General features: G+C 44.2%; 1 protein-coding gene across 3 annotated transcripts in view; it reads left to right on the top strand.

Moving 5' to 3' along the window:
* Nucleotides 1-12,205, top strand: part of PNPT1 (polyribonucleotide nucleotidyltransferase 1) — a 74,541-nt gene that overhangs the window by 30,309 nt on the left and 32,027 nt on the right. For 2 of the 3 annotated variants that reach the window (XM_074949482.1, XM_074949481.1), the window contains exons 22-27: nt 6,842-6,925; nt 7,471-7,554; nt 9,363-9,469; nt 9,549-9,604; nt 10,706-10,784; nt 12,051-12,098. In XM_074949482.1, the coding sequence (XP_074805583.1) occupies nt 6,842-6,925; nt 7,471-7,554; nt 9,363-9,469; nt 9,549-9,604; nt 10,706-10,784; nt 12,051-12,098 (458 nt within the window). Of the gene's footprint in view, nt 1-6,841; nt 6,926-7,470; nt 7,555-9,362; nt 9,470-9,548; nt 9,605-10,705; nt 10,785-10,975; nt 11,279-12,050; nt 12,099-12,205 lie in introns of those variants that run through there. The other variant, XM_074949483.1, reaches the window with a different exon arrangement.

Below are 12,205 nucleotides of genomic sequence, written 5' to 3'. Positions count from 1 at the left end.
CCATTGGGGTAAATGGGAAAAGGCTCTGAAAACAGATACCACTTTGGAGCAGAGGAAGATATCTGAAGAAAGGACAAAACTTCATCTATTTGTGTAAATGTTAAGGAAATTTGTTACAAAATACCGTACTCCATTTAAGCTAAAAAAAAAAAATTGGACTAATAAACGCTGAAGACAATGTGGATGAATGGGGACTTTTATGATGGGAATGCCCTAAGATGATGATTTGGAGGAAAATAATATGTAGAATTTTCAAGGTAACTAAAATTAGGCTACATGTAGAACCCATAGTGATTCTGTTAGTTTACGATCTGAAGGAGATTATTGATTTTTGGGGAGGACCTATTGATAACACAGTTACTATGAACAGCCAGATGTGTGATGGCTTATTTTTTTGGAAAAAGACAGATCCCCACTCCAAACTGGCTTTAAAAGATGTGGCCTCTGCCGAGAGGCAGTGCCTAGATCCATTGGTCACTCTCAATGTGTGAGGTGCCTTGGAGAGATGTGCATTCATTGCAGCAACTTGAAGGCATGAGCCTGCTGAGACCGGGACCTCCGCCTGAAGATGATCCTAATGGAGAAATCACTTCTCCCAGGATCAGACAAGGAGGACCACAGGTCCTCAAGAAAGTGCTCACCAGTGCGGTCTGAATCGTCAGTGAGCACAGCTCCGACCTCCTCAGAAAAGAGGGAGAGAGCCTTGATCTCTCTGCAGTGGGAACCACAGAAAAAGAAACAGTCCCCTGCATGGTCTCTACCCCCGGTGCCAACGGCTAAGAGAGTGAGTACATATGACTCTCCATGCTGCAGAGCCGAAAGACAAAAAGAAGTAATTGAGATCTAAACCACCAAATGTCTCCTTCACGGCACTGACACATATGGCACTGACAATTGAACCGGCACCGACCAGGCTCCCGCCCCCAGTACTGTCCACATTATTACTATCAACATCTACCCTGGCACCGACATTCATGGCCGGCACTGCCCAAATCGAACCACAAGCCTCCTAGTCAACAAAACAATACGACTGTGCCGACACCATCAGTACCGCAACACTTCCTTGCACACACTGACATAACCATACCATCGCTACCACAGTCAACCCTCAGCACCGAGGGATCGCCAGTTTTAATGCTCTCCAGTGGCCCTTACGGATAGTGTCAGATGAGCAAGAGGAAGGAGTCTTCTCTCCACACCTCTCACCCATATCCCAAAGGAAAGAGGCGCGGGGGTCACTGCAGACCAAAAGAAAACAAGTGAAACCACCCTTTCCATTGTTGGGACAACCATGGATGCGCCCCCCCCATGCCTTTCCCCTTTCAATGACCTATGTGGAACTCATGGGCAGTATATAAGGCCCAATACACCGCACCCTCCTCACCACAAAGGGGAGAATTACAGTCCCCACCAGGATCACCAGTTTCCGCTACATCACTGGGACCAGACAACACAACACAAGAACCCGAGGGGGACATGGGCAATGAAGATACCTCGCCCACATATAACTCATCCTCCTCTCCGGACAAAGCCATCATGCAACCTCCACCAACAATGGCGGATTATGTCAAACAATTCCAGGAATTGTTTAAAAGGGTAGTAACCAGTCAGGACATCCCCCTGGAGGAAGTCCAGGAAAACCAGCACAAACTACTGCAAACCCTACAGCTATCAGCCACCTCTAAGATCGCTCTTCTTATAAATGATGCGATTCTCGAATCTGCCGACACAGTATGGCAAACACCGGCATCTACCCCTCCAACATGCAAACGTGGAGACAGGAAGTACTATGTACCAACCAAGGCCATGGACTTCCTAAACAGTCACCCACAACCTAACTCATTGGTAGTGGATGCCGCAACCCACAGGGTGAAACAAACCCAACAATGGGCAATGCCACAGGACAAGGAACACAAGGGACGAACTTACTGGGCAGGAAGGTATACAGCTCATCCATGCTACAGTTTCACATTGCGAACTATAGTGCCCTTCTCGCTAAATATGATCATAATTATAATAAGCTCTTTGAATTTTTGCCTCAGACCTCCGTGAGGACAAGAGAGCATAACTAAAGACAGTATTTTTGTAGAGGGTTGGTTAGTCTCCAGGATGGCATTACAAGCTGCCCTGGACATAGCCAATATTGCTGCACGTACGACTGCGACGACCATCGCAATGTGGAGAACATCGTGGCTCCAAGCATCTGGCATACCTAAAGAGATGCAATTAAAAGTGGAGGACTTACCATTTGATAAAGACAAACTTTTCTTGGGGAAAACTGATTAAGTCCCCACAATGAAGGACCCTTGTGCCACACCATGCACGTTAAGCATTTATACTCCTCCCCACAAAAAGAGGAGGTACCAGCCGTACCAGTGCTCACAAGACACTCAATTTAATCGCCCGCAATCCAGACCTTCCAAGGCGACCAGACAGAAAAACAGACCGCCACGCTGGAGACAGACGCAGCCACAACATGCAGCGTCCCAACCTTCAGGCAACAAGCCTCTTCAGGGACCTCTCTCACGAGCACCTTCTCAGACTGGAAGTAGAACACCTACTACAGTTAGGAGCCGTGGAACCTGTACCAACAAAATACAGGAGGAAGGAATTTTACTTCCATTATTTTTTGACACAGAAGAAAAGCAGGGGATGGCTCCCAGTTCTAGATCTCCAAAAACTCACCAAATTTTGTTCCCTCCAAAAAGTTCAAGATGGTCACTCTAGGCACGATAATGCCTACGCTGGAACAGGGGAACTGGTTTTCATCCCTCGACCTGCAAGGCGCATATTTCCTCATCACGATTCATCCAGCCCACAGACGATTCCTCTGATTTACAGTCGGACACGAACATTTCCAGTACTGTGTACTCCCATTTGGCCTTTCCACGGCACCGAGGGTGTTCTCCAAGACCCTAGCAGTTGTCACAGCACACTTACACAAATGTGGGATCATAATCTTCCCCTGCCTCGACACCTGCCTTCTCAAAGGATGCACCTATGCAGAGACAGAAACATTCACCCGACTCGCCTTTGAACTTTTTCCAGAACCTGGGACTCCAAATAAACATAAAGTCCACACTAATACTGACTGAACACCGGGAATTCGTCGGGGGACGCCTCGACTCAGTACAAGGCAGAGCGTTTCTTCTGAATGCCAGAGTTCTAACCATAAAAAAAAATCTGGTAGACACAATCTCCTTCTGTTCCCAAATCGAAAAAATAACTTGTCTACAACTATTAGGACACATGGCCGCTACCACATACATTGTAAAGCACACCAGGCTACACATGTGGTGCCTTCAAAGCTGGCTGAACTCAGTGTACAGACCCACTAAACACAACATACACAGACTAGTCAAACCACCCCGCAAGATCCTGGATTCTCTCAGATGGTGGACGGCATTGGCAAATCTAATGACAGGTATTCCCTTCCAACAACCCACAACCTCAGTACTGATCTATTGGGCTGGGGAGCACACTTAGACACCACGCAGCACAAGGCAAGTGGTTACCAGCCGAAATACACCTCCATATAAATCTCCTGGAACTCAGAGCAGTGAGAAATGCCTGCTGTCACTTCATCCCTCCAATAAGGACCAAATTCATCCGAGTCATGACAGACAACGTAGCATGCATGTTCTACATCAACAGACTGTGGGGGCGCGATCCCACTCCCTCTGCACCAAAGCCATGATGCTGTGGAACTGGTGCATCTGCTACAATATAGACATCTTAGCCTCTTACCTTCCTGGATGCCAAAACACCACTGCAGACACCCTTAGTAGAAACTTCTCATGGGAACACGAATGGGAAATGAACCTCACAGCCCTCCACAGAATATTCAGACATTGGAGGTTCCCTTCCATCAACTTATTTGCCACGTCCCAGAACTGCAAACATACCAGGTTCCTATCCCTAGGGGATGCCTTTCTATAATCCGGTGGGACACATCACTTATGTACAGTGTGACGGGGTCTGCTTACCCCGCATTAGCCCAGACAGGGTTAAGCCCATATTATTGACAGCGGAAGTCCCGCCTCCCAGGCAGGACTGGGCATGCTCCAAATGCTGTAGCAGTATAAAGGGGGGAAACCCAGCTCATTCTGGGCTGGAGGCTGCAGGGGAAGGATCTGTTTGGGAAGCTCCTGTGGAGGAACAGCCAAAGCCCCTGTCTGCACAGGGAACCAGAGCTGCCCCGGGCCCGCTTGAACCCCTGCAACTGGAGGAGCCACAGGAGGCAACCAGCACAACAGACCATGGAGAAGCCGAAGCCTCGTGGGAGACCTCAACGCAGATACTGGTAGGAAGTGACCCAGGGAGGGTGACGGAGCAGTACATCCCGCCCAGGAAACCACAGCATGTTTTGGTAGGACCCCCTTGCTGAGTCAGTGGCAAATTGCTCCGCCACTGTTAGAGCTCTGGGTTGGGGCCCGGTGGAGATGGGTGGGCCTACCGGGGCCGCCACACCCCTTGGTGGGCACCCCCCACCCCCATTGAACTACGGCCACTATGCCACGCTACCCTGCATCCCAAGGGTGGCTCTGTTGGACTCCGGCCTCTAGGCCATGCTGCCCTGCATCCCCCAGGTGGCTTTATTGGACTCCGGCCGCAAGGCTGCACTGCCCCAATCCTAAGAGCCATCACCTGTGGTTTGGACTTTAGATCCTGACCCGGTCATCTAGAAAGCCTGGGAGAGGACTCGTAGGCAGTGTGCTTCCACCGCCTACCCCCTGTTTGTGTGACGAGGGGGGGCATAGACCACCACACGTGGTGGAGAATGTGGGTAGTGACCAGGATCTGCTGAAAGGTCCAGGGGAAGGAATCTAGGTGACGAGTGGCCCACCGCTGCCCAAAATGGATACCAAGAAGCTTCTAAAGTGGATGCTGGAGAGTCAGCAAGAGCAGGTGGCCCAACAGCGGCAGCAACAGGCTCAGATGCAGCAGATGCCCAGCCAGCAGCAGCTGCAGATGACCCAGCATCAGGAACAATAGCAGCAACTCCTTCGTGAGTTGGCTGCCCAGCAACAAGTACAACAAGAACCCCTGGTCCAGCAGGTGGCAACTCTATAACGCCTGCTGGGAGCCCTAGCCCCCGCACCCACAGGGGCAGGATCTGGAGAGACTGGTGGGACTGCCGATATGCCTCACTAAGATGGGGCCAGGGGACAACCCCAAGTAGTTCCTGGTCACTTTTGAGCGGGTCGCTACTGCCGCCCAGTGGCCCCCGGATCACTGGGCCACCTTGCTAGCTCCGTATTTGGCTGGACAGGCACAGACTTAACTTCAATTCCCGGGAGGCCCTGGAGTATCCCCGGGTGAAAGTGGCTGTATTAGACCATACCGGCATTAGCCCAGAGACTTACCACCAGCACCTCCGCAAAGGACAGTACGCCCCCGGAGCTCGACCACGGGCCTTGGCCCAATGGGTACGGGACCACTATTGTAGGTGGTTGGACCCGGAAGGCTTGACCGGGCCCCAGGTGGCGGAGACGGTGGCGCTGGAGCAGTTCACCCAGATCCTCCCAGCAGGAGGGAGAGAATGGGTGCAACATCACCGACCATCAACCTTGTCCTCAGCTGTGAGCCTGATGGAGGACTGTCTGGCAGCCGAGGGGACCGAGGCATCACCCTGGGGGTCTGGAAACCTGAGCAGAAGGGACAGGCCAGGTAAGGGAAACCCACAGGGAGCAGAGACCTGGGAACCCCGCACTAGCCCAGACAGGGTTAGGCCACACTGCCCCGATCCTAGGGGCCATCGTGTGTGTTTGGACTTCTCTGGTCGTATGAGACAGGGCAAAGAATCACTCTAAATACTTGGCTGCACAAAACTGTATTGATGTTGGCACTGGGAATATAAATAACACAGAGATCCATTCAGTGGAGAGCCTGAGAGGCTTCTGGGCATCAGAAGACATGCCCCTTTACAAGGATACTGACTGAAACTGCTAACTCAAGGTTTTGAGAATCTGCTTTTAAAGCTTAACCAAACACTTTGCGGGAAGTGACTAAATCATGTTAACTGTTACACATGGCCTGTGAACTGTGCCACCCAGCCTTCCTTCTTCCTAAAGCATGTAGCCAGGACTCTCGCAACCTCCTTGTGGAAACCTTCACTACTCCACTTTGGATGGATAGTTTTTTGGAAAATATATTATCAAAACAGAAATGTTTGCTTTGGCCTAAAGGTGTGACAAATGCTGAGAGAACATCTTTATTAAACTCAATTTCTTTCTGTGAAAGGAATTTTTTAGAGCATCTTTATGTAGCTTATGAAAAGTTAAAAGCATGGTACTGCCTCTCCCAAATAGAGTATCTTATCCTTCCTGACTAGTAGCTTGAATTAAACAAAAAAGTACATTTTAAAAATATCATCGAAACATTTTATTAACAGATAATACAAAGAAAAAATGGCGGGGGAAGTGTTACACAAACAACATGAAGAGAATCAAACAAGAACATTATTATCAGACAGAGCTTCTATAATCTTTTGAAGGTCTCTAGTTCCTTTGACCTGAGGATCTTTATATAATTTTTAGCACACTGTACTATTTTGGACACTTCAGATTTGAGGCTGAGTGTACCAATAAATTGTGCTGAAGGTGCAGGGATCTTATAGAGAAGAGAGACTACAGAAACATCTGTCTAGAATAAGAGGTCATTATGGAGCCTTTACTATCTCTCTAATTTATGCCACATCAGTGGCAAATACTACATTTGTCATGCTAGATGCTCACATTAGGTTAGACAGCCTCCTTGTATCTACCTCTCAAATTTAAAAGCAAACATAATGTAAGTTTATTTTCACTTTAAACATAGTACTGTCTTTTTTTTTCCACAGTTGCAAAGAGAGAAATCTTGCAAATTATGAACAAAACAATTGCGAAACCCAGACCAAACAGAAAAGAAAATGGACCAGTTGTAGGTAATAGTTCACGTACATAATTGTGTATTGCTAACTTTTAAGATGAGATATTTGAAATAAGCTTCTGTTTAAAATATTTTGTTATAATGGTCTTCAGTTATGAGTGTAGGTAGTTCTGTTTTGTTGGCTCAATGTTTCCCTCTCTCCCACCAAGATTTGTGAAACTTGGTTAAATTTAAGGATTTCAAATGTTTTGAAGGTGGGAAAATATTGCATCATTCTAACTTTAAACTCCCAGTTCTATCTGTTTGTTCCACTCTCATTAAATCTGTAAGTTATGCACGTGTTTATGAGTGCTGGCTTTGACCTTTTGTGTGTTTTTATATCTGCTAGAATTCCTGATCAAAACTTATACTGATACAGGTTCTGATATTCTTTGTAATTAAACTTCATTCAGTCATTGAGAGAGAAACACATTTCATTAGCATATTTAGCAAATATTTACAAAGCAGGCCACTAAAATTAAAATATCACTTGATTTTAGAAATACCACAAGAATGTATAAACTCTGCATTTCAGACTGTGACTTACATGCTATCTTTCAGAAACTGTTCAGGTACCCCTATCAAAAAGAGTGAGGTTTGTTGGCCCAGGTGGCTATAACTTAAAAAAACTTCAAGCTGAAACTGGTAAGAGAATGTGATTTTTTTTTTTTAATTAATTGAAATTATATAGATGTGATATTGGCTGTCTTCAGTTTATGGGAAACCCTTACTCCATGGGATTTCATTTTATTGACAGTAGTAGCACACTAGATTATTAAATGTCTAAAGACTTTGTTAATGCAGAGTTAACATTGCCCAGTGATGTCTTGTGCCCTTCTGATATCTAGGAGTGGCTAAAGGTAGACCTCAGAAAACCAGGAAATCTAATGAAGGTATGCTTCTCCCCCACAAGGCAACCTTAACTCTGCCCCTGGAGTTGGCAATAGTCTCTGGGAATGGTCCAGTAAGTGGAGTGGGATGTGGATTGTTTTATCATAAGTACACATGATGAAGTTCTAAGAGAATGTTCTATAGTGTTATGCTTCCAAGATTTGAATTTCAGCATCTGTGCACATTCCAACTGCCTTCACTGTTGTATAACTGAATTGAATAGTGGAGGGATGAGTTGCAGCAACGTGGCAGAACTCTGACTGTGAGAAGAGCGGTGCATGTGTACTTTGAAGGATCAAGTGTGCCTTATTTCAGTTCTGAGATTTGTATGTTGTGCTACAGAGGTGCAGGAGGGTGTCTTTTTGCTATGGCGATTGTCAGCAGTCCAGCAGCATTCATGCCAATGGACTCCCGGGCTCACTGGGGGATAATTGAAGGTAGTGTCACAGAAGAAATCTTTGGGTCAAAGTTGAAGGGAAGATAAAATTTAGCAGGTTGGGGTGGGGTGTGTTTAGTAGGCTCAGGGCATGTATTGACTACAAAATTAAGTCAACCTATATTCAGTTCAACTTTACAGCCACTGCAGTAATTACTGCGGTTTTTCATGTCCACACTACCCTCCTTATATCAGTGGTGTGCTTGCCAGGAGTGTTTTCACCAACTTAAATGGAGGCAATGTGGGGGGCTGAGAGTCCAGGCTCCCAACTCTGCGCAGAGCTAGGTGCAGGGAGACCGGTTGCTGCCTGGGTTCTCAGCTCCACTTCCTACACTGACATAAGCCCTACGCTTCTTGTGGAGGTTGACTTATGTCAGTGTAGTAGGGCTCTAACATCACCTGAAGCAAGGCTGTCTGGTAGACACTGACACAGTTAGGTCGACATAAGCTTCCTTATATCTACCTAACTCTAGTGTAGACCAGGCCTCAGTGTTTTATGTGTAAGCAGCTCCTGTTTGCTACACCTGACCTAAGCCCAAATTTTGCTGTAGCAAAGAGAATTTGTTACTGTGTCCTTCAGTGGTCATGTGCTCTGTTCTTAAAATGTTCTGTAACATCTGTAAGGGCATAGTGGTACTATGTATGGTGTTGGCATACTGGGTGTTGCTGAAACAGGACAGAATTTAGATTGTGTTGCAGGGTAGCATGTATCTTGGGCTCAGACTCGCAGTGCCTGGGTACAGCTTGGATTCTATGACCACAGCATAACACTTTGAGCCACCCAGTTACTGTGACTACAGCCTTCCTGGAAATCTGTTGCTTCAACAGAGCAGTTCTACACAATGTTGTCTAATCCAAAATATAAACAAATGAGTGTAAGTCCTGATTAGGGTGTTAATATTCTGATGACGGTACATTGACATGATTTACAGTTTTGGTGTAAATGAAGCTTTCAGGTAAAATTCACTATAAAACACCAGGCCCACACAAGATCACATACTCCGCATAAGTCTTAATATGAGTCTGCAGTGATATGAATTTCCTCCTTATTGGGTTAGCTGTAGCGGAAATTCTAATTTCATGTTTGTCATCAGTGTTTAATTCCATGTGCATTTTTATTTTTAAGGGGTAACAGTGAGTCAGTTGGATGAAGAGATGTTTTCTGTGTTTGCCCCAACGCCTAATGCTATGCATGAAGCACGAGAGTTTATTAACGAAATCTGCAAAGATGATGTGAGGACAGACTTTCATTATTTGCTTTTTATTTCTTTATTTTATGAACCTTTGTCTTACACCTTTTTTTTTCCTGCAGCAGGAGCATCATTTGGAATTTGGAGCTGTTTATACAGCCACAATAACTGAAATTAGGTAAGGTATACTTGACTTCTGAAGTTGAGATGAACTCATACATATGTATATACATTTCACTATTTCAGGAAGTCTAATTGATACCTGGGATTTTTTTTAAGTGGTCACTTACAATATAATTAGAGAGACTTAATTTAACTCATTACATATTTCTATCCCTTTAGACCCCAGAAATCCAGATTCTGGGGTTATCTTACAGCTATATGAAACTGAAAGGTTCAGTGAGGCATTGGCCTTGAGAACTCAGGGGTCATGGAAGGATTATTGTTTGGGAAGAGTTTGAACTGTCTACTAATTCTTTAGGGAAGGAAATTTGAAGTCCTACCTTGCATACATCATCTTGTGATACCACCAGAAGGGGATCCTCTTCCCAAGGAGCAGGCAAGCCGGGCAGACCTGAATGTAGAGTAACTTAGTGCCGGTTCATCTATGTAGACCCATTGCAGAAGATTGTTAGGCAGTATTAAGAATGTAGAGGAGCAGACCCTTTTATAAGTGGGAACCCTTATAAAACTAGATACTGTTTGATAATATATATTTCTTTTCTGACAATTTTTTTTTTTTTTTTTTTTTTTTTTTTTTTTTTTTTAAGTAAGTTGTAAAAGCACTGCAGGACAGATGTACTACCCTCCAAGACTTGCGTAGAAAATCACTGTGCTGCTGGTGACATTGCTGTCAGCTCCTCTCCTAGAATTTTTCTATTGAAAAAATTATCCTCTTCTCCTTTTCTCAACAGAGCTTTTCTCTACACTTTGCTATATCTGTCTTACCTATTTTTAAGGCCTCTAACACTTGGCACTCAGATGGAGTGGTAGTTTGCCTTTCCTTTACTACAATGGTATATATTGATTTTAAAAGATAAACCTAGAAAAATATGTACTAGTCATTTGTTATTGAAAATGAAGCTTGCATTTCAGGACAGACAATTTAAATAAATGTGTGCACCTCCTCTGTTCTGGTAGGTAAACAACAAAATAAAAGGACCAATAAAATCTTACTCAGGAAATTCAATTTATGTTTCCATTGGAACCATGAGCCAGAATAAATGTACAGCTGTCTAGACAAATTATTTTGAAATAACCAAAATCTTTTATGATGCAGAGATATTGGAGTGATGGTAAAACTGTATCCGAATATGTCTCCAGTGCTACTTCATAATTCACAACTTGATCAAAGAAAGGTAATAAAAGTTGTTTAAGTTAATAGGAAAACAGGGAGGCAAAGTTCTGGGTTTCCAATCAAGATTTCCTCCTATTTTTTTTTTAATTAAGTTTTTCAAATAAGCTGGGAGAGGGGGTAGTGTAGCAATCTATCCTCGTTGCAGGGCCGATCTGTAGGATTAAAGGGAGATTATATTGCCTTTCCTAACAGCAATCAGATGTAAGGAAATGCATGTGGAGAGGAAGAGGGTAAGGGCTTCAAATTTCAGACTCTTACTAGCTGGAAGCTCATCAGAAAGACAGAGGCACAGCCAAGGTCCAGGGACATCACCTGAGTAAGAATCCCAGCAATCTGACTTTTACCTGTGAATGGGTATGTATGGGTGGGGGAGGCTGGCATTGCCCCTGGATAGTAAATCTCCTTCCCTGTCCTTCATGCTGGTCTCGACCTGTAGGTTTTGTGTATGAGGGAAAAGCGGATTTAACAAAAACGGACGTAGTAAGTAAAATTTTAAAGGATTATATAATATAAAATTAACAATATTAAAAATCAGTATAGTATGATAAACTGTACATTCTGATTTTATTTCATTTAATTGCATGTGGTTTACCTTGGGGCATAGCAGCAAAGTTATTCTCTTCCTAACTAATAAATCTTGGGTACCTCAGGTTAGAAGCTGGCAGATAAAGATCAGTCCCAGGTCCTATGCGTGATATACTGCTGAAAATCTTGTCTCCTGCATTGGCTACCATGAAAAGCTGTTTCCTTATTTTCTGAACCTTCTATGAACTGACTGCATGGAAATAGTTTTACTTTGTGTAATGACACATCCACTCCCAGTCTTTATTCAAGCCTAATTTAATGGTGTCCAGTTTTATGTATGTGCTGAATATCTCTCTTAGACTGGGTAGTTCAGTATTTAGGACCAAGTTTTTACCCTGTATACTGAAGTACAGCTCTGTTGAGATCAGCTGTTACTGAGAGAAGTGTATTGCCCTTGGAGATCCTGAATGTTTGGCATTTAACTTTTGCTTTTCACCATAGCATATTGTAAAACAAACGTGATTCTGCCAGGGTATCCTGAACCTTTTAAATCCTCTATTGTAGTTGGAAAACTTGACCCCATTTAATTCCTGTTAAGTCGCAATGCTATATTCTAAGTAAAATAGAAGCCTTTACAAAAAGCTTTTATGTACCCATTACTCTTAGTAAAGCTAACTAACTCTTTCTATAACTTTCTGAATTTAAGAACATTTTGTTTAATTATGTAACTATTGTGTTCTAGATTAAACATCCTAGTGCCCTGGGATTAGATGTTGGCCAAGAAATTCAGGTATTTATTTAAACCTTGAAAGTGTTGAAAAAAATCGTTGTAGATTTTGGTTCATTATCTGAAGGTGTAATACTTTGCATATTGTCCTTGTTTTGTGTTTGCATAGG

This window comes from Natator depressus, chromosome 3 (assembly GCF_965152275.1).
Source record: "Natator depressus isolate rNatDep1 chromosome 3, rNatDep2.hap1, whole genome shotgun sequence".
NCBI lineage: Eukaryota > Metazoa > Chordata > Testudines > Cheloniidae > Natator > Natator depressus.
This window is presented reverse-complemented; position numbering and strand designations above follow the sequence as displayed.